Source organism: Colletotrichum tamarilloi (assembly GCF_030869305.1).
Source record: "Colletotrichum tamarilloi strain Tom-12 chromosome Unknown Scaffold_191.1, whole genome shotgun sequence".
NCBI lineage: Eukaryota > Fungi > Ascomycota > Sordariomycetes > Glomerellales > Glomerellaceae > Colletotrichum > Colletotrichum tamarilloi.
The window spans coordinates 28,273-50,033 of record NW_026849574.1 but is presented as its reverse complement, the minus strand read 5'-3'; the positions used below and the strand labels follow the sequence as shown (position 1 = coordinate 50,033).

The 21,761-nt window shown below is 51.7% G+C and overlaps 8 protein-coding genes across 8 annotated transcripts; 4 read left to right on the top strand and 4 right to left on the bottom strand.

The window, feature by feature from the left end:
• Window positions 1-989: 989 nt before the first annotated feature.
• CTAM01_16029 (peptidase family M13) lies at window positions 990-3,472 on the top strand (the record flags this gene model as incomplete). Its single annotated transcript, XM_060532022.1, has 5 exons — window positions 990-1,152; window positions 1,205-1,473; window positions 1,523-2,032; window positions 2,088-2,369; window positions 2,420-3,472. The coding sequence occupies 5 exons, from the start codon at window positions 990-992 to the stop codon at window positions 3,470-3,472; spliced, it is 2,277 nt and encodes a 758-aa protein (XP_060373420.1).
• An 803-nt stretch (window positions 3,473-4,275) lies between these two features.
• Window positions 4,276-4,554, bottom strand: CTAM01_16028 (uncharacterized protein; the record flags this gene model as incomplete). Its single annotated transcript, XM_060532021.1, has 1 exon — window positions 4,276-4,554. One exon carries the CDS (start codon window positions 4,552-4,554, stop codon window positions 4,276-4,278), a length of 279 nt encoding a protein of 92 aa, XP_060373419.1.
• Window positions 4,555-9,689: 5,135 nt separating this feature from the next.
• CTAM01_16027 (uncharacterized protein) lies at window positions 9,690-9,926 on the bottom strand (the record flags this gene model as incomplete). Its single annotated transcript, XM_060532020.1, has 1 exon — window positions 9,690-9,926. A coding segment is annotated over one exon (237 nt), but the record flags the coding sequence as incomplete, so codon positions are not given.
• Window positions 9,927-12,570: 2,644 nt separating this feature from the next.
• On the top strand, window positions 12,571-13,959 carry CTAM01_16026 (C4-dicarboxylate transporter/malic acid transporter; the record flags this gene model as incomplete). The annotated part of the gene is made up of 1 exon (XM_060532019.1): window positions 12,571-13,959. The coding sequence occupies one exon, from the start codon at window positions 12,571-12,573 to the stop codon at window positions 13,957-13,959; it is 1,389 nt and encodes a 462-aa protein (XP_060373417.1).
• Window positions 13,960-14,139: 180 nt separating this feature from the next.
• CTAM01_16025 (uncharacterized protein) lies at window positions 14,140-14,409 on the top strand (the record flags this gene model as incomplete). Its single annotated transcript, XM_060532018.1, has 1 exon — window positions 14,140-14,409. One exon carries the CDS (start codon window positions 14,140-14,142, stop codon window positions 14,407-14,409), a length of 270 nt encoding a protein of 89 aa, XP_060373416.1.
• A 174-nt stretch (window positions 14,410-14,583) lies between these two features.
• On the bottom strand, window positions 14,584-16,605 carry CTAM01_16024 (heterokaryon incompatibility protein; the record flags this gene model as incomplete). Its single annotated transcript, XM_060532017.1, has 1 exon — window positions 14,584-16,605. The coding sequence occupies one exon, from the start codon at window positions 16,603-16,605 to the stop codon at window positions 14,584-14,586; it is 2,022 nt and encodes a 673-aa protein (XP_060373415.1).
• A 1,178-nt stretch (window positions 16,606-17,783) lies between these two features.
• Window positions 17,784-19,093, bottom strand: CTAM01_16023 (uncharacterized protein; the record flags this gene model as incomplete). The annotated part of the gene is made up of 3 exons (XM_060532016.1): window positions 17,784-18,196; window positions 18,259-18,676; window positions 18,716-19,093. 3 exons carry the CDS (start codon window positions 19,091-19,093, stop codon window positions 17,784-17,786), a joined length of 1,209 nt encoding a protein of 402 aa, XP_060373414.1.
• A 1,567-nt stretch (window positions 19,094-20,660) lies between these two features.
• CTAM01_16022 (uncharacterized protein) lies at window positions 20,661-21,609 on the top strand (the record flags this gene model as incomplete). The annotated part of the gene is made up of 2 exons (XM_060532015.1): window positions 20,661-20,919; window positions 20,972-21,609. 2 exons carry the CDS (start codon window positions 20,661-20,663, stop codon window positions 21,607-21,609), a joined length of 897 nt encoding a protein of 298 aa, XP_060373413.1.
• Between the last annotated feature and the right edge of the window lie 152 nt (window positions 21,610-21,761).

Here is a 21,761-nt window from a genome sequence, read left to right as displayed (position 1 = left end):
TCCTCGAGAGCCTGACGAAGCTGATCTTCGGTATATTGAGGCATTATATATAGAAGAAGACATGTGCAAAAGATGAGCCCATTTGGACGCGAATTGAAAATGTTGTGATAAAAGGAGGTTGGGGGTGGGCATTGGGTTGTGGTGGATTTTCGCGTTTTTGTGGGTGCCAGAAACAGGGGGGTGCCAGGAAGTGGGTATGTTGACTTACAACTACGAGCCACAACCAAACGCCACACTGGGCCGGCCGGAAAGTCCACCGAGCGCCACGGAGCCTAGTCTATCCAGCCTTTGATGTAAAGATTATGGGTACTCGATCATATGTGAAGATCAGATTACTGTAAAACACAGTGTCCAGAGCTACTGCAGGAACAGACATGCCCTGAGGGAATGAGACACTAGACGCGCAATGGTGGTGCATCGAGGCGGGAGGTGTGAGTTTCAAGCAAAATCTACTGCTGAGAGTCCAAGGTGTATAATATCCGGAAAGAAGGGGCTCAACCACGGATTCTGTATTGCGCAAACTGAGTGATCCAGTGAGAAGCTTACCATTCATTAGCCATCATGAGATTCATGAGTGAGTGAGAGATGAGTGGGTGGCCTCAGAAGCCGAGGGTCCAAGTTTGAGCGGAGTTTCCCCGGCGCACGTCCAGTTCCAGGCATCCTAGCTCCATCCCGAGGTACTTGAGTTCGCTGCTAATTTTGCCCACACGCGAAGTAGCCTCGGCTAAGTCGCCCCGCCAGCTGCACTCCAGCTGCTTCTCCGCATCAAAGCGTCATCGCCCAGGAGCTCCAGCTCCAAGCTCCCCCCAAAGCTCCGAGAGCTCCATCAGATCGCACGCGATCCACCTCCCATCTACAACCACCATCCATCCAGTCATTGGATCTCCCCTTATCAACACACACCCATCTCGATTCTCAGCTGGCTGGTTTCGTTAGTCGCCTTATCGCCAGAGCTTTATCAATAGGCCCTCATCACGCAATCGCCCGTCATGTCGGAGAAGGCGCCGCTTATCCCAGAGCCGGAGCAGGGCGTGTCTTACGGCCGGCCCAAGCGATGCCCGTACGCCCAACGATGCTCTGCGGGAAGAGCTGTGGTCAAGGTCTTCGTCCTGGCTACCGCTGCCGGCTTGCTATACTACAACATCCCTCAAGGTTAGGATCCCTCAGGCGATTTGTTGACAGCTACTAAAGTCTGTTGGTGTAGCCCAGAAACCCATCCACGAAGAGAAGACGCCCGTTTGCATGACACCAGCCTGTGTCCATGCCGCCTCTGAGATTTTGTACAACTTGTCGCCGAACTACAAGGACCTGGACCCATGCAACGACTTTGAGGAGCTTGTCTGCGGAGGATGGAGGGACCGACACGACCTCCGTGCCGACCAAGGCGATGCCTTCACCGGCACCATCATGTCCGAGAACTCGGAGCTGCTGCTTCGTCATATCCTTGAGGCTCCCTACCCCAAGGACTCCCAGGTCAGCACTGTCAAACCATGGCCCACGACCTCTGCTAACCGAATTCTAGCACTCGTACTTCTCGCCCCTCCGTCTCGAATCCACGGACAAGTCCGCCGATGAGCAGAACTTTGACAAGATGAAGGCTGCGTACGATGCTTGTGTTGACGAGGACAAAATCAAGGAGATCGGCGTCGAGCCCCTTATTCAGATTCTAGACGAGATCAAGACAAGCTACCCAGTCGAGGCGGCTGCCTCTGTCGACTCGAGCCCGACCAAAGACACAATTCTGCTTCTATCCAGATACGGAGTAAACGCTTTCGTTGCATCCGGTACTGGTGCGGATGACAGAGACCCCGATACTGTCGTTGTTTCTGTCGCACCTCCATACAGCCTGGGACTTCCCTCAAAGGAGCGATACGAAGATGAGAAGCTCGTTGAGAAGTACCGCGGAGTTGCAGTTGAGGTTCTCGGTAATATTTACCCCGATGGAAACAAGGACAACTTTGCCAAGGTTGTTGATCTCGAGAAGCTTCTGGCAGCCGCCTCTCCTCCCACCGAGGAGCTTGAGGATGTCACTGTGAGTTGAAGGAACATCTCAGTACCAGAATCTGAAGAAACTGACATTCGAGCAGAAAACCTACAACCCAATGCTCATCGACGAGGCATCTGCCCTTGCTCCGGAAATTGAGCTTACGGCATTGATCCATGATCTCGTCCCCGAGGGCTTTGTCGTTGAGCGTGTCATCGTGATGTCACCCAAGTACATGACCGAGTTGTCTACAATTCTTTCCGGGACCGATAAGGAGGTTATCCAGAACTACTTCATCTGGAAGGCTGTCCAGTCCCTTTCTTCCTACGTTGACACCGATGCTCTCAAGCCTTACAAGCGCTTCAAGAATGAGCTCGCTGGAAAGGTAAGCTTGAACTTGTGTATTCGACCAGTATGATACTGATTAATATCTAGGACCCCGAGTCTGCCCCTGAAAGATGGCGCACATGTGTTGGTCACGTCGATGACGGCTTGGGCTGGATTCTCAGCCGTTTCTTCGTTGAGAAGGCCTTCTCGGCAGAGGCAAAGAAGTTCGGCGACACCATCATCACCGACATCAAGACAGAGTTCACTAAGAAGCTCAAGGCCGCTAAGTGGATGGATAAGGAGACAACCACTAAGGCCATGGAGAAGGTTCAGAACATCATCCAGAAGATCGGCTACCCTACGAAGAGCCCCGACATCATGAATCCTCCCAGCCTCAACGACTTTTACAACTCCGTCGACATCAGCCCAGAGACATTCTTCAAGAACGCACTCGCCGTTCGCAAGTTTGCTGTTGGCTACGAGTGGTCAGCCCTCGGCAAGCCCGTCGACCGAGAGCAGTGGGGCATGACGGTTCCTACCGTCAATGCCTACTACAATCCTCCCGGCAACGAAATCGTTTTCCCGGCGGGCATCATGCAGTTCCCCGTCTTCGACGTCGAAGTCCCTGCCTATATGTCTTACGGTGCCTTTGGCTCTGTCGCTGGCCACGAGCTCAGCCACGCCTTCGACTCCACCGGCCGCCACTATGATCAGAACGGCAACTACACTGACTGGTGGTCCGACGCCACTGTGCAGGCTTTCAAGGACAAAGCTGAATGCTTCGTCGATCAGTATTCCAACTTCTCTGTCCCAGGACCGGATGACAAGCCTCTCCACGTCAACGGACGCCTCACCCTTGGCGAGAACCTTGCGGATGCCGGCGGACTCTCGGCCTCATACCAGGCCTGGAAGCGCCGTGCCCACAAGCACCCCAACAAGGATCTGCCGGGCCTCGAGCACTTCACGCAAGATCAGCTCTTCTTCGTCACGTACTCCAACTGGTGGTGTGGCATGTCTCGGAAGGATACGGCCATCAACCGGATCTATACTGATCCTCATGCGCCCAAGTGGGCCCGTATTCTTGGCACAATGTCCAACAGTCGGGAGTTCAAGGAGAGCTTCCAGTGCAAGGACAAGAAGCCCACTTGCGAGCTGTGGTAAGACGCTTTGAGAGGGACTTTGGATATTAGCCGTCCTCTAAAGAATGGATACGTAGCGCTTGTGTGTATAGTATGTACGGTAGTCACAGAATGGAAATCACTTGTTGACATAAAATTCGACTGGCGAGTCACTGAATGAGCAGCGAGTGGGATTGTGATTCTTGCCCCATATGCTGGCGTTTATCTATTTGGGAAAGACCGCCGTTTCCATCGTAACGCAGGGCGAGCGATTGACAGTACCTGTGCCAATAGGATGACGAAGATCAAACCTTCAAGCCATCAAGGTCATCTTCGTACATGTTTGCACATCTATCAGCGGTTACTGAGAATTGATTCAAGGTTCACGAGCATTTGGTAAACCAACCCCTGATCCACCGGGGTGAGTCTACGAAACCTGTGTCTTTCACCGCCGTCTTGCTGTCAAACCGGCTCTGGACAGTGGGGGTTCCATCGCTCAATACAGTGATCCCTGGAGCTGAAGTTGGAAATGCCCGTAGCAGTGCCCGTGGACCAGTCAAGAAGTTCCTGAACATCTCCTCTATGGAGAGTACTGAGGGATACGTCTGTATGTGTCCACGAAGGACAGGAATCCATCTTTTCCTGCCGTTGTTCAAGACAGTCTCCGTAGATCGGAGTCTGCGGGATTTCAGGGGTCGAATAATATAATTTAATGTCAAACATCAGGCCGCTACTACTCGCGATATTAAAATGGTCTCCATTTTTGGGGTGCATTGTAGACTTGTATGGGTTACTCTAGGCTTTGAAAGGTATGAACATTCCGAGCTACACGTTTATAACTTCAATTTAACTGATGCAAGATCGCACGAGCTTAACAAGAAGAGGGTTATTGCTCGAAAGATCGACCAAACCACTGACCGACTGTATCAATGAGTGTAAATAACTTGCACAAAGTACGAAGAAGAAGTAAAGCCTGCTCCGTGAAATTTTCGTAAGATTCTCGGATCGTCTACGAGCCTTGGTATCAGTGACGCCTTTGAAGTTTGAACAAGTTATATCTGGTTGTCTTGAAATAGCTGCGACCGTTGAGGTCACAAACACCAACACAAATAGGAAGCCGATCATCGATGTCGTTGAAATTTTGGTGCTCGTGATAGGCTGCCATGGGCGGCTGCTGACTTTGCAGCTCACATTAGCTTATCTAGCTAGCAGCCTGGCAGGCGAAGTAGAGAGCCAATAATAACCCAGAAGTGAAACTCTTACAGTTCAGAGGTTCGCGGAAACACCAGTAGGTGGAACTGTTCTAGACAGCAATATATCCGCGTTAGGTGTACGGATACCTCGAGTCGAGGGGCTCTTTGATTGTGGATACCGGGTGTGTTAGTGTCTGCGTTGTTCAACTCCTTGAGACAGGCCGGTCCCAGGGGTCATCGTTTCGTAACTGTCGAGGGCACGGGATTACGGGGCGCTGCCAGCCCCGTCGTATGGAGCAAGTTTTTGATGTTTCTATTCTTATTCAATGGAGAGATAGGGCTTTCAGCGCGGGCCTAGACAAGTACGCAATTTCCTGTCTAGCAGTCTTTGGTCTTTGCCACATGCACCTATCTAGATTCAAATTCGGCCACGATAGGCCCGGCATTGAAACATTCAATTTCTACCAATGAAGCTGTAAGTGATCACTTGTGAAAATTTGGGACACTAGAGAGAGGGACGTCGTAGATAGACTATTCCCTTTACCGAGAATGGCCAATGTCTGCAGTTTCTGGTCTTGGCACCTGCTGCTTGATGACTACATCAACAGTAAACTGAGGCACTGCATATGTCTCCGGTCATGGAAAGCACCTATCTCATCTCCTTTTATTGGCGATAGAAATGCCGCATCGAGAAGCTCGCTATTTCGATGCCTGTTCTGCGTATTGTATCCTTAGAAAGCCGGGGCACAAAGACGTGATGTATTCAATTGCGGTGGGCAGACGATTATCTATCTGATACCATGGCAGACCTCTTCTCGAGCCAAGACTCTGGCGATGACTTGCCTTATTCGTCCATAGAGGTGCGGGAGCTCCCTAGCTTCCATATACGGCCCTGCCGATGGTGGTTGCATTGCAGAATTTTCAACGTACACTCACGTTCCTGAGTGGTTGAATGTGTAGCATGGCGATAGATTGCCATGTCAGCCGGCGGCGATTAGGGTAGATTAATCGAAGGGTGTTAAAAAATATCAGACCGAAAGGAATGAAGCTTATTCTATATTGCTTTTCGAAATTCAGGGCCGCGAACCCTCTTCGCCCCTGCACCTTGGCTTCGCTGCACGACTCGTCGACGGTGGTCCGGCCGTCTTTTCGTTGGGCGCCGCCGGAGGTAGCCCGCCGGAAGATACGCCGGGCCAGACCCGTCCAGTCGGGTTCCGTGCACGGAGCAGCAAGGGAGGGAGAACACGGTACATCCGACATGGAAGGATGGTAGAGAAACTGTTTGTTGAGTCAGGGCCCAGGGGGGTTCATGGGTTTTGTCGGGCATCGACGTTGATTGATAACGACATGGAACACGCCCAAACCCGGCCACTTTCACATGGTTGCGAGATATTGCACCAGAACGTCAGCAACCTGGTCCTAGTCTTCAGGAACACAGCACGGTGACCCGGACATGGGAGACTTGCCGGCCGCATCGGGGCTTTACGGAGGCGCTACAAAATTTTCGGTCTCGAGGTCGGCGGTTCAATGCTTCACTGAATTTTCAACAAGTTTTGTAAAGAGAGAAAATTGGGGACTGCGTTTCTTCGTTGGCCGGGGTTTGCTTGGACTGAGGTGGTTGGACATGATCATTGGTTGCTTTGATCATGGAAAGGCGATGCTCCAAATAGCGTACCCTACGTCGAGAAACGATATGAAGCGGAAGCAGAAAACAAAAGGAATAATCAAAACGGTCACCTTGGCTCTAGGCTAGCGCGCGCAAACAGGAGCCGGTAGTCCGCGGTGACAAGGTCAGGTTCCGTGGGCTGAGGTAGCTAGCGTACGGATTCACAACGATGTGAGATTTTGAGCAATTTCAATTTCTACGTACGGGCGCCGGATGATCTGCAACTTTGCATGTCTTGGTTCTTGGACTTGCTTGGACTACCGACAAGTTCCAATACTGCCAAGAAGACTCCATCAATAGAACGCTCCACAGGGGATGTCACGGTGTAGATACAGCAAATGTCCCAGGTTGCCAGGATGGTGAAGAATGTTGATGGTAGGCTGATGGACGATTCAAAGAGCATCGTCGTTGACGATGCAACGACTAGTTCTCGGTGGCCGGACTGGACGGACGAACTTCGTCTCCAAAGGGAAAAAGTGGTGCGGATGGAGGCCCGACGCGTCAACATTCACTTGGCGGTGATGCTCACCACTGAGATATGGAGATATGAGAGGGCGGTGCATCGAGGCAGGCCGTGCGATGCGATAGTCACCGCTTGGTGTTTCTGCTTGTTTCCCTCTGGTAGCCTTTTACAAATGCACAGCACCTAACAAGCCTCTCAAGGTCCTGGTTGAGTGGGTGGTAAACTTGGCAAGTGAGGCTCTCGCCAAGAGGTAGTGTCCACTGCCACGGCGGGAAGGTAATAGTTGATGAGTCCGTCACTCTTATCATCGACATGGACCCTCTTCTATGATGCGGCGGTGCATTGCCAATGCTGCTAACACGGCAGTGGATGCAGCCGGGCAATGCTTATCGTCGCACCGCGGGCGTTGAGCCGGACGTTTCGAGGTACGCCTTGGCGATGCGGCGGCGGTGTCGCAGTCGTAGTGTAGATGTGATCTGGCTGGCTGGGCTGCATTACAACAGTAAGACAGGAAGACGAGGTCGTCTTGGACTCCGTTGACCGATTGTGGGCCGCGACTGAAGCGCGATGTGGGCTAGGGAGAGAGGCAGAAGATGGGGATTTTCCTACTTGGCGCTGGGCGTTTTGGTAGATCATGTCACCCAATCTGGCCAAGAGATTGAGCAAGAAGACGAAGCTACCGGAACGGGTTGATGCAGATGCAGATGTGCAAACCCACCGGCGCCCTATTGAAAGCCAAGTCAGCAAGCGAGGAACGTCGAAATGTGCTGAATGAGATCACATGGACAGGGTGTTTGGGTTGTTGCACTCGACTTTGCCTTAGAGAGATACCACGTATGTGCTCTTGACCTGCCTCTATTGGCGATGTCCCGTTCGTGATGCATCATCTTGGCGTTCCATACACTTTTTGCTTTGAGAGCTTCATTGGGTTGCGGTGCACAATCAATTGCTCCATGGAGAAACACCGCCACTGCTTCTCTGTTGGTGTGGAGCAACCAATGGTGCTAGAACGCCAAGTTGCTCACACTGTTCGAAGAGATGAGTTGCATCACCAAGGCTTCGCTCGCGAACAAACATGAGAACAACAAGACGCGACGCGGGCTCTCATCGGATTGTGGACACCAAAGAAGAAACAAGAGCCAAGAGTTCACGAGAATAGAAACCGGCGGCTCTAGGGGTTTTGTACGTTTAGCATCTCTCATAGCGTGCTTCGTACAGCTCTCTACCGCTTTAGTATGCAGGGCCGCCAGCATTCGTCCGAATTGCTCAAGTGTTTGTGAGATGCTCCTATCCGGCATCGTGTGGTGGTATTCTGTTCAAGCCTCGCACACAGAGCGGACGGGAATTCGACCGAGCACTTTTGAGAGACTCTGTGGTCTAGAAATAAGCCAGCTATGATTTGCGGTTGCACATATGCACACCCTCTTTCTGCTCAGTCTGATGGATGGATGGCCAAGGGGCCAAGACATCTACAGTAGGGTGTCAAAAGTTCGTGTACACCCTCCCAGTGCGTCACCTATAGCCCACTAACTACGTCTCTATATTACTATAGATATCTTTCTAACTTAAGTATAAATAATATAATTGAAAAATTTAATAAAATACTAAAGTATATAAAGTATATAAAACTATTTTTTATATAATTTAAAATACGTTATATTAGTACTTTATAATATAGTATAAAAGTAGAATATAAGATAAAAAAGAATTTACTAAGAAGTATAGTGCTATTCGCACTAAAAAGGCCCTATAACCTACTATAATAAAAATCTCTTAAAACCTGTTTTTTAAAATATTTATTTTAAGTTTTTATAGTTAAGTAAAATATAATATAACTTATATATATACTAATATAATAGTTAATTAGTTATATAGTAATTTTTAATTTTTCTTTCTTATTATATTGAAGTTTTTATTCGCTGTTAAAAAGTAGTACTTTTGCGGGATACTGTGCGCTGCACACGAACTTTTGACACCCCACTGTAGGACCACGTTTTGTGGCGGCTGTCTGTGTGTGGTTTTGTCGCTCACCACTGTCCACTGCTCGTCGTCACTAACATCCGTAGGCGTGGTGGGCATTGAACGATGAATTGTCATCACTGTCACTTTAGGCTCGAACGGCACGGCTCTTTGGGTATCCAAGACGTCGATCAAGAGGCGGAGAACCATCAGCAGAAATCTTCCGTGACAAGTCATCTCTCTCTTTGCCCATCTTCGTCATCGTCCAAGCTGTCAAGAATTCTACAACCTCCGAATCGACGAGGGCCAGCCACCCATGAAGCCTCCAAGACCCGAAAGTCCAGGGCCCCCGGGGGCATGAGGTGTGAGACTTCTGGCCAGGGAGGGCGCCTGAAAGGGGCAATCTGGGAGGGCAACGGGACGGGCGGCCCTCTTTTTTGACTTCTATATTAATTTGGACGGGTGGGACAACCGCAGGTCCGACAGCGGGACAGGTACGGCGAATTCTTCAGGGGTCATGTTGATGAAGTCTGAGTCTTGACTCTTGGGTATGGGAATCGAGAGAAGGGAATTGTTACTGATCATCCCCGTCGAGTGTCACCGTTGGCTGTTCGACGCTTATCTCTTCGCCCCCTTGAGTCCCGAACCTGATCCCTGGTCGCCTTCTTCACATGTCCGGCCAGAGCGGTGTTTCGCCCGGGTGGGTTCCGTCTCCTGAATCCCGTCAGACTTGCGCTGCCGCCGAAAATACACTAAACACTGGAGAGGGAAGAATCCGGGCTCTACGCCAGAGGATCCCCTTCACTGCAACCCCCGGCGGCCCTTCTGCTGCAGTAGACGTTCTGTGTCGAGGCTCTTCTTCGGTCCCGACACATTTTCGTGTCCATTGCAAGTGGGGGCTGATTCTCGAGTGTTTGGTTAAGGTTGAGGCGTTTTGGGCGATGGGCCATCTATGATCTGGGTGACTCGCGCCCGTCATCTAAGTGAGGCGTAGGCCGCTAACGTCTCGACCGGTGGTGACACTGAACATATTGTGGCAGGGCGATGTTTGCAGATGAACCATACGGAGCATTCCTTCAGTCTCATCACGACATACGGGGACAATTATTCGAAATGTCAAGCTAGAGCCGGTCTTGGCAAAGATGCGCAGCAATTCATTACGAACGCTTCTTCTGTTCAGTGCGCGAACTGTGGCCAAGACGATAGACACGAGCTGGCAGGAGTCCAATATTGTTGAGGCCGGCTTGGCCCTTTTCTGTCTCCATTCTCACAAGTCCATGCGGCGCTCAGCAACAGCAATAGTCAGTCAGCAAACAGGGTAAAGCCAGCTGAGGGACAAATTTGCAATGCACTGGATTTGGAAAGAAAAAGGCTCTGCATGCGAACCCCGTCATGGCTCTTCTCTCATCAACACCCAGTAACGTGTTTCGAGGTCCAAGAGGCGGGTCCTCCCATCTCTTGGCGGCCAGAGCTCAGATCGTGAAACGAATGTCCCGACTCAGACAGCCGGGGGTCCCCCGTGAGGAACACACTTATCTGCCCTTCACAACTCGAGCTGTGCTTGATGCTTGCTGCATGCTGCAGTGCTGCTTCAAGCGTTGCTCTGCAGCTGCCAGCATCATCCTCCCGTGCTGGCGGCGACGGCGGCGCGGGAGGGAGGGAAGGGAAAGGGAAGGGCGGACCGCAACGAAAGAAGCGCGCCGCGCGTGCGCAGACGCCCCCTTGGACTCTGACGTGCGTCACGGTGCGTGTCCTACCTGAATGTCTCTGATGGGCGCCACGAAATCTGAGATCGGATACTTATACTTTCCATCTTGCTGTTCCTTACCACAGTTGATGATGTATTCTGCTACCTACTAATTACGAATATGTCGTCTGGTATCTGCCAAAGACATGATGTTCCAGCCCGTCCTGAGGCGAGCTTTGAACAGGCATATGCATGGGCTATTAATATTTCCCGATTCATAACCTACCAGCCACCCCTGTAACCCTGGACTGTCTTTATGTCTGCGAGTCTCTACGGATAGGTGCAGCAGGAGCAGGAGCAGCAGCAGCAGAGAGAGAGCAGCAGCTATGATAGTCACCTCCATTTCCTGCGCGGTGCGTGGGTGATCGGCGCCGAGATGGCCCCCATCCACCATTGTTCAGATAAGGAAGTCTTGAAGAATGAATCAAAGAAGCAAGCCAGCCGCGGGTGTGTGTGACACACGGTCCCTACATGTGAGGATTCGCGGCCTTGGTGTCCTGGCGGCCCCCCGATTGGCCGACCCAACCTGCTTCTCGTTACCTCTGTGAGCATCTCATACGCACTCCTAGTCCATCTCCCGTCCTGGCACGCTTCTCTCTCTCATTGTATTCTTGGCACGGCTGCGACCGAACTGCTGTCTTTGCCCAAGCCGTGACGATCCAGGAGTACCCCTCGAGCCCCAAAATACTTCGAGGCTTGTATCACTTCACATCGATGGGCCTGCCCCTTGACCCTGGCCACAGGTTCTTCCCTCCTATCAATGTACATCAGCTACCGCATTTGTGACCCTGGTCTGAGACAGGCGACGGTAGGCGCCCTTCACCATAACTCTCCTTCAACCGCCAGCCTGTCCATCCTCTTGCTCGCCGTCTTGCCGGACCCACGACAGCCAACCCCTGGCCTTGAGATCCTTCCTCTTCTGGCGAACGGTCGTCGCTCATCTGGGTTACCCTATGCATGGTCGGTCGTGGGGGTACGTCTTGGAAACCCTTGAGCCGGCCGGCCGCCACCACGACTCACCCAAACGCCAGCCCACGTTTCTCGCAAAGAGCCTCACTACACGACTTCCCATTGCACCCTCACGACACTACACATATACACACACACAGCATCAAGCTAGGCCTTGGTATGCAGGATGTCTTAACACTCGGCCACCAAAGCCAACGTAACCATATGTTACCGCGATGCGGTATTGCCGCCCGCTTTGGATCTTCATATCTGTGGATCTTCCTCGTCGCTCGTCCATACCCTTTCTCACAGCCCAATATTGCTTTCCTTAGCATGGATAGGACAGACACCCTACAGTACACGCCCTCTTGCGGGTCTCCCGTCTTAACTTCGAGCCAAATTTGGTGTTGAGACGTGCCCTCTCTCGTACCGCACAGTTGTTCCAAGGTCAGTGAGCCTCACAAACACCTGGAGGAGACAGAGACAGCAGACACATCCATTCCCCTTCTGCCATACAACCTCCACTTCTCAAACAAGGGTGGCAGAAACCAAATACGTCCAGTCTCCAGTTACCGGACTGTCTTGTCTCATACACACACACTTTGGTGTATTTTTGTTCTCTCTTCACTCCCCCCTGCTTCTTGCTGCTACTACTGATGCCTCTCACCTTGACTTGACTGCACGTACCTGTCTCCACCGGACTGATACCCTGTTTTATCAGTCAGTCTGTATCTATTCTGAGAACCAGGGCTTGGTCTGAAGAACCGGACTCATTACGCACCCTCTCATTTTCTCCAGTCTCTCGAGATATATCATCCGGTCCAAGACCTCCAATCTTAGCATCAATCCACCGGAGCTGGAATCCCCTTGTTCAACGACAGCAAGTGCCCCTTTTTTAGTTCTGTTTGGTTCTTGGTTCACAACATTCACCATCGTCGCCTCCATATATCAAGAACTTCATACCCCATCTTTCCCCAGTTTCCTCTTGTTTGGTCTTTACCCACAAACCGACACTCACTCAACAACCCCATACGCGAGCGAACGACTTATTCTCTGCGAGAATCGACGTGCTTTGCCTGTTTCCTGCTTCGACCGGTCACTACCAGCGAGCATATACACCATCACATACAACAAAAAAACAAAAACTAAAGGAAAGATTTCCACAATGGATCGGAGAGATCCCCAACACTCGGCATGGACTGAGTCCGAGGTGTCGACACGCAAGAACTCGGCAGAGTGGCAGACTTCCAGACCAAACTCACCCAAGCTGGCACCACTAGACCTCGGATTCGTCGACGAGAAGAAGGGCAAGGAGACGGAGAAGGACGGCTACAACACATCCATCACGCCCGTCGTGGAAAAGGGAACAACACCTCACGCCGCCGCTCACAGCCACCTTCGCGATGTTCCCGGCCTCGGAATGATTGACATCAACGACCCTAACCGCCCGAGGTTGGGTTGGAAGGCACGTATCCACCACTTCACCTGGGCGTGGTACACCCTCACTATGAGCACGGGAGGTCTTGCTCTTCTCATCTTCGCACAACCGCATCAGTTCCCCGGACTGAGGCAAATCGGTACCGTCGTCTATGTCATCAACATCATCCTCTTCGTCCTCGTCTGCTCTGCCATGTTGACAAGATTCTTCCTCTACCCCGGAGACATGAAGAAGTCCCTGACCCACGAGCGTGAGGGCTTCTTCTTCCCGACTTTCTTCCTGTCCATCGCCACGCTCATCACCAGCACGAACCGATATGCCATCCCCGAGAACGATGAGACTCTCGTCTGGGCCATCCAAGTAGCCTTTTGGGGTTACCTCATCGTCACGCTCATGTTGGCCATCGGCCAGTACAGCTTCGTCTTCGCCAGGCACAACTTTGGCCTTCAGACCATGATGCCGACATGGATTCTTCCCATCTTCCCCATCATGCTTACTGGTACCATTGCCTCCGTCATCGCCGACACCCAGCCCGAGATCGCGGCGGTGCCCATCGTCGTTGCCGGCCTCACTTGCCAAGGTCTTGGTCTGTCCGTCGCCGTTCTCATGTACGCACACATGGTCGGCCGCCTCATGTCCGCAGGCCTTCCCCACCGCGAGCATCGCCCTGGTCTGTTCATGAACGTCGGTCCCCCGGCCTTCACTGCCCTCGCTCTCATCGGCATGGCCAACGGACTGCCCAACAACCTCGACCCCGACCGCGATGGAATCATCATCGACGCTGGCATCATCAGGACCATTGCTCTCATGAGCGCCATCTTCTTGTGGGCCCTGGCTGCCTGGTGGTTTGGTATCGCTACCATCGCCGTCATCTCATCTCCGCCTGTCTACTTCCACTTGGGTTGGTGGGCCATGGTCTTCCCCAACACAGGTTTCACCCTCGCCACCATCACCATCGCCAACCAACTGGGCAACGAGGCCGTGAAATGGTTCGCAACAGGAATGAGTGTCTGTCTACTAGGAGCTTACTGCTTCGTTCTGTACCACCACATCAGGGCGGTCGTTATCCAAGACATCATGTACACCATGAGAGACGAGGACTACAACGACCACTGAGCAAATTCACGGCACAGCGGAGGAGAGAAGAGAGAGGGGGACTGTTTGGGACACGGGTTGCCTGCGGCTCGATCGCAGGGTTCATCGCAGTACGCGCTTCCGCACACGGATTCGTACTTGCGCAGTCTTGGGCCAGGGTTGGCTCACTGTTCATGCTTCAATGTTCATAGCGCCAGACGAATGTCTGGGAGGTTTCTGGCAATATTTCCGCTCTGGCCGAGCGAAAGGAGTTTAATCATTTTTGGGGCAGCATATCTCATCAGCGTGCAAAAAAAGCAGCGCGCACAATTCCAAATTGGATTCTTTTTTCACTTTTTTGAAATACCCTTCAGTCTCTACCTGACTATTTCCCTTTATCTCTCATTTTTCTCATTGATGTATCTCACGGATTGCATTCATACCATCACACATCACGGCGGGCATTGGGGGAACTGGCTTTTCTTTCCATAGACTTTTCACATAGAGATCGGACGGTCGAACAGAACACCTTTAGAGGAAACACTCGACGAGTACCCCAGATAAAACAAAACTTTGCTGCTCGAGCGCTTCTTTGCCTCCCATCCAACTCTCAGACGTGTCCTCTCCCCCTCTTCTCCTCCTCTTGTGATAGGACAACCAGCCGACTCAAGCAATCAGAAACGTCGTCTTCTCCCGCTTAGTCAACAACTCGCCGTCCATGACTCCATCGCAATATGCCTCCCCTACGAAACAGTACATCGTCCCGTCTCCGGACGGTCTCAGGACGTACGGGATCCGAGAGCCGAACAGTATCACCACCACATCGCCCGGGCATGCCTCGCCCGGACCCATGCCCACGTATCCCTTCCGCGTCATGTATGGGCGCTTCCCAGTCATTTTGTCCATATTCTCACTGTAATTAGACTGCCCCGGAATTCGTCTGCTGAACTCGTCCAAAAGCTGCTGGCGTTCCTCTGGGGGAAAGACCTCGAACGTCAGGGAGAGCATCTTGTGGCAATGCATGCAATCCTCGTAGTCGCTTCTGACGGCTGGATCGGGTCGTTGGTACCTGTAGACAGCCCCTTCGTTCCAGTACAGATCTGCCACGGGCACCCGCCACATGGCTTCCGCCTGTCTGTCACTATTTTCGTAAATCTCGTGGCTAAATCCCTTTGTAGCTGCCTCCTCACACAAGGTTTTGATAGTCTGGAGAAGCTTGTAGCGGCATTCTTGGCCTTGTTCCCACCTCCACGCGTCACCTGTTGTTTCGATGGCGTCAACGAGGATACCGCGAATCCCGAGCACGCCGCGGTCGTCCGTGGGCACAAGCTCAGTCGAGGTCTCGCCTGAAGCCTGCAAAATGCGATTGTCTGCATCCTCGAATGCGTACAAGTAAGAATGCTCTAGGGTCGGCCTCCAGTCCGGAACCCAGGATGGTAATCCTTCAATGTCCTTTTGGGACTGCGAGAATGAGAGCATCTCCAGACGGCCAACACGAATGAGAGCATGAGCTGCGTCGATGAAGGTGGGTCGGCTATCCTCGGTGACATAGTCTGGCGTAATCCCTAATTTATCCGCATCATTGGCAATACTGAGCAAGCCGTAGATTCTATCTCGAATATTGGTCACTTGGGCGGCCCCATCGACGTACGCCTTCTTCAATAAGTAATAGAAGTCATCTCCCGGTCCTATGCCCTTCACGAAGTTCCGGCGCCTACGTCTCAGGGACATCAAAGGACTCAAACGTCGTTGTTGGGCCTTGAGCAGAAGCTGCCTGAACTCGCTGGTTTCAGTCGGCAGGCTGAGCGTTGACATGCACCCGTCCCAGACGAGAGTAGCGAGAGGAATCAGGTCCAGTCTTACTGTCTTATACCCGCAGAGGAAGAATGGATCGGAACCGAGAGCTTGCTCTTGGATGATCCAGACCCGAGTGAACCACACCCTCTCGTTCCAGGCAATCATCTCGTGTAGGAGGGGTCTGAACTTGGCCACGGCTTTGGCCATTAGAGGCTGATATTGCATAGTCACTGGGTCTTCTGGGTTTTCGTTTCTCATGATCCTGTGCAGCAGCGGCAGTCGCTCCTTGGTGAGGTAGCTCTCGATGTTCAGGTCAGCAGCCTCTTGTCCAATCTCTTGCAAACACTCCATGAGGGCATCAGAGTTGCTCTCTGCCGGACCCAGCCAGACGATGACCTGTTCCGCTTTGGTGTAGATCTGGGTCATGAGGGCCACCTGATTTCCCTTCTCCGCACCATCCTCCTGGTTGATGCAGATCTGGTCGATCCAGAGCGTGACGGGCTCATCTTTACGACGAATATGTCGCAGCGCCGTGTCGAGCGAGGCCGTGATGAGCAAGCTCGCACCCTCGATGTCAATGCTGTGAGTTGCTCTCGATGTGCCCCAGGTGTATGACAGCGCTTTGTATAGCCGCGGCGTGGCGATCGGGGTCGTCGAGAGAGCGCATTTGAGAGGGTTCGAGTAGTGAGACGACGCGTTGTCAGAATCACCTTCGTCTGTATTACTGGGTGCTCCGGACGCGGATGCGGATGCGGCGTCAAATCCGTGTGTCGATGGGTAGAGTTCGAGAAGTCTGATGTGAGTTGATGCCGAGGGAAGGATTACCTTGTCGTTTGTATAGCTGAATTCAACAATGTTTTGCTGATCCGGCAAAAGCGGCACGGAAGGCATGGTTGCCGTCATTGTTGGGACGAAGGCCGCGGCTATTGAGGCAAACACAAGGGAAGCCCATGCACAATCAGTAAATGGTGTTTATCGGCAGGGTCCTCCCTTTATGTGCTGCCGTTACTCCAAAACTGTAGGGCTGCTAGCTCGTCGACTGGGGCCTGTCTCTTAATATTTCCGCATCTGGCTTTCAGCTGGTGGCTATTGATTACGCTACTGCAGGACATGGCCTATAATTAACGAGTTTATCCATTTCACCAACTCGAAGCCTTGCCTGAGAAGCTGATTATGTGAGCCCGAGCCAGATGGGAATGTCCCAGTTAATTCAATCCCGTGTTCTTGTTGTTGATCACGGCCACTGCTATGGAACTTAGAATGACGTTGCATGTGAATTGCCCTATTTTGAAGGCATGAGTGATTCGAGCCGGCATGCTCATACTTCTGCATAGAATTTGTGACGCTCGTAAACACATCTGAAGTTGAGTGGTTTTGCCTGGTTTCTGCGGGACATGCAATTGGTAATCGAGGTTTTTAGTTACTCATCTGGTGGTGATAGGCCATTGAAGGCAAGAAATTTGATAGACCACACATCAACTTGTAAACGGACTGATCTAGTGCTATGAGTATTCGCCGCTGTTCCTGATTGAAAGATCTTATGCAAGCGAGTTCTGCTCGATATTTTTGCAACCTCATCAAAAGTCGGGTGGGAAGAACTCTGCTGCAGATAAGCGTTAGAAAAGCAGCATTGGTCAACGGAGACAAGGTCGTGGCCCTGTCATGGTCTACTAACTAGAAAAGCTTGAAAGATTGGTTGGCTTCACCGTATGGGCTTGAGTTCGGGACAGGCTGTGTCTCCCATTGTATCGAAATTTGCTTGGGACGCGACCTTGATTCTGGTCGGTATTCAGAAGGGCGAAAATGAACCAAGGATGTGCTTCTCGTCTACGATGAAATGGCCTGTCATCAGCTAGAATCATGTAGTTATCTGAGTAGATGGAGAAAACCGAAAAGAAACACGATCGAAGCATTCTTATAGCAGTGTCATGAATTCGAGGGAAGAGCTATCTCGAAAGAAACTGGTGCCAGGTTGTGGATGTCCAACCAACGTTTTGCTAGGAGACACTTCAATAATCCTGCCTGCTCAAGTCCGCTGCCTATTTGATCAAGCTCCATCCAATCCCCCGTCAAGCCTCGTCAAGTCGTTGAATTCCATGTCGTTGAAGCATAATCCTTGCCAGCACCTCCGGATGCAGGACCATGTCCTTGACACTATCAAGGGTCTCGTCCTCCAGCATACTTCGCGTCCAATTGGTTCCCGCCAGATTCCCATCCTTCGGAAAGCCTCCTTCCAGAATACGCCGAATCAGGGTTGAGCTGAATGTCAAGGGCGTGGCATCCGCTGGAACGAAGCGAACCCAAGTTTCCGAGTCGCCAATTCGTCGGCAAACTTTGATTTTCCGTCTCTCGGGAACAATAATGTTGCTTCCGTGTTCCGTCTTCTTATATGAACCAGCATCGTTTTCTGATATGCATGTTTCAGAGAGAGCGTCGGTGACTGCGACTGGTTCGTTGTCCGTGTCTGGGATGCGACCATCCACTGATACATGTGCTTGTTAGCGTATGTCTTCGTACTTTTGGTTGCAAAACTGATCCATCTACCTTCATGTGGCTGTGCATTTGCCCCGCCTGTCGATTGGGGTGAGGGTAGCGTAAAGCGAGGCTTGCTGACAATGGCTCGCTCCATGTCCTCGACCATCTCGTGCTCCGAGTCTGGATAGTCGTTTTTTGGATTCGCAGCTTTGGTATAGTCAATGGCATCCTCCCAGTACCCATATCCACGCATTCTCTCGAGCTGCCCTCCAGGTTGAAGAAGATCAAACTCTCTTCCAGCATTGCTCAAGATAGTTCTGTAGATTTCGAAATCCCACTCAAACGGCTTGAATACGCGCGTGGGAACGACGTGATCAGGTCCTGCTACCTCAATGAACTTGAGATTGAAGCCGTCTCGCTTGACTGCTCTCAGAACACGACTCCACATGTCTTCAAACTTGAGCCTGCCACCGTCGTGAGTCCAGTACTACTGAGGGTCATTCGAGTCACCGTGCCAAAGTCGTACGCGGTCGGCCATGTTGAACATGAGCCATTGTTGCCTCCTTTCGGCCTTGCGTTCCAGTACTCTCGTGCTGACCGGATATACGACGGCAGCGATGACGTTGAGATCTTGGCTGCCTTCGAATGCCCGTCGGAGGAGACTGTAATGGCCCAGGTGCGGCGGATTGAAGCAGCCCGAGTATATGAGGACGTTATTCTCCTGACCCCTCTTTAGCTGAGGTCTTCCTGGGGAGGATCTTGGACCGAATATGTTCGTGTGATGGCAGCCTGTTGTGGAAGGAGTCGGCTCGCAAAGACATGGTCCATAGGCATCTGAGAGGTACTGCCCTAGGTCGGCAGTCTCATTCTGTCTCTCGTGAGGATCATCATCTTGCAATGCCATTCAGGAGTTTGGGGTTTTGGCGATGGGATAAATCAGCTGCTGCCGAATCGGTGTGAAGTAGGAAAGGTTTTGTTTTGTGTAGGTTGCACTCCTCAACTCGACTCGAACTTTGTGCTGCTGGAAAAAACACGTGACTAGCGTTTACGTTTCCCGTTTGGCATAACTAAGGTATACCGAGTTTGAGACTACGTCAATGTAGAGCGGAGCAAGTAGAGGTTGCTGATTTTGGTCGTAGAGGAGGGACCGTAGACTGCGTGAACAGACCGTGGCCGTGAGACGTGGCTTGCTTTGTATACTAATCATGAATTTGGAATAGTTACAGTTGAACGTTTCCTGCACATCATGACGGCTTCTCTGTGTGGGAAATGGGCGCAAAGTATTGTTGAAATTACATTTGCAGTCTCTGCTGAAAGTGACATGAACACACCTATAGGGCGATGCAGAGAAACGGCTATATTAAACAAAGCTTTCCCCTTTCACTCTTCACTGCACTTGATAGGTTTCAGCGGCGATATTGGTACACCTTTGTGCTTGTGATGAAGAAGTCACCTATGCCTTTACGAAGTAATGCAAAATGTATTTCTCAAATGGATTAGACTTTGTGACTGATAATAGTGATCCTGCAAAAAAGTTGTCAGGAAAGACATATTCCTAACCCAAGTTCTTGCGGCAATGGATTCAATACGCAGGCCATTGACATGATCAGATACGGAATATCTACCTGATGGCTGACCCAAGGGCCAGTTTGTCATCAACATGTTGCTTACATCGACCTCAACCACCTCTCCTAACGAAACCAGGCCCAGGATGGCCAAAGTCCGGACAAGCCTAACAAGCTCAGCGTTTTGTTTTACTTGTGTTGGCAAGAAAGAGTTCAGCGTCAGAAGTCTGGGGTTGTGAATTGGATTCGTGACTCGAGGAATCTGAAGGTTGAGAAGAGTTCCGGACGAATATGTGTTGGGAAGAAGATGCTGACGTGATTATGCGTGGAACTCAGTAAATTTGTACAACTCGCAGAATTCAGTGCTCTGTAGTTAACAAAAGTGTTCGGAAGTCGTTGCCGCTTGTCAGCATCCCGCGGCCAAGACATTTCTAAGTTCATCATCGCAGCCTTTAATCTCAACTGAAAACCTTCACATCCTATGCTCCGCGACCGCAAGTGTCAAGCGTTTGAGTCCTTTGAGTGAAATTGATATAACTGCTCGTAGTAGAGGACTGTCATAGCTCCAAGCGAGTCTCATCTCATGAAAAGGCTCAATAGAAAATGAAACGATTGAGAATGAGACTGAGGCCGCCCCGGCGTGAGGGCCGGGCGTCCCACTGCGGCCCCGCTGAGTTCTGCACCGGTGGACGGACCACGGCGCTGACACGCAGAGCCTGGAAAGCAGTGGAAAGGACCCCGCACTCACTCAGTCACTGAGGTGTACAGTCATCGGCCGCTTCACTGTCCCGGCCCGAGATTCGTAACTCGAAAGTCCCGCTTCCGCTCTATTCTTTCAGTTCTACAACTCATCACAGGCTTGCTTTGACTCACCCTCTCACCCTCTTCTCAGTCGAATCATCAAACATGGCTTCACCTCTTAGAATTGGCTACGTGCCGGAGCACTTCTCCACGCCCCTCTATTTTGCCAAGGAGCACTTCGGCCTCGATGCCACCTTGGTTCCCTTCCCCTCCGGAACGGGACACATGATTACGGCCATTCGCGGCGGCGAAATCGACGTTGGTATTGGGCTGACAGAAGGCTGGATCGCCGGCCTCGGCAAGGAAGACGCCCCCGGGGATGGCGGCTACCGTCTCGTCGGCACCTATGTTGACACGCCCCTCTGTAGGTTCACAAGGCCAACTCCTCAGAACACTACTGACATAGTAACCAACAGGCTGGGCCATCTCAACCGGTGCCAAGCGCCCCGAAATCACCTCAGTAGACTCCCTCAAGGGTGGCAACATCGGCGTCTCCCGCATCGGCTCCGGCAGCCAGATCATGGGCTTCGTCCTCGCCGACCAGCACGGCTGGCTCACCCCGTCTACCCCGGCACCGTTCTCTAACACGGTGATTCTCAACAACTTTGAGAACCTCCGCAACGCCGTTAACTCGGGCGCTGCTGACTTCTTCATGTGGGAGCACTTCACCTCCAAGCGCTACTACGACTCGGGTGAGATCCGCCGTGTAGGCGAGATCTACACGCCCTGGAGCAGCTGGAAGATTGTCGCGTCCACGGCGTTGGCCAAGGACGGCCAGAAGCTCGACGCGAGGATCAAGGATCTGTTTGAGAAGCTTGACAAGGGCGTGAAGCACTTCAATGAGAACAAGGATGAGGCTGTCAAGTATATTAGCACCCATCTGGATTACTCTGAGGCGGACGCCAGGGAGTGGCTGAAGACGGTCAAATTTACGGATGGCGTGGAGGGTGTCAAGCCCGAGGTTGTGAACAACACAGTCGATATTTTGAGGAAGGCTGGAGTTTTGGTGGAGGATAAGGGGAGACAGCCCGAAGCCATGGTAGCCAGGGACTGAGCAACAAGTTGAATGAGAGAAAAGATTTCACGTTCATCAAACGATTATCTATTGCATCGTTTCCAAAGAACGACATTGGCCTCGGATTTCATTGTGTATAATCACGATGAGCTGCCATAAGAAAGGCAGATGCAATTGTCTTGACTCATGAT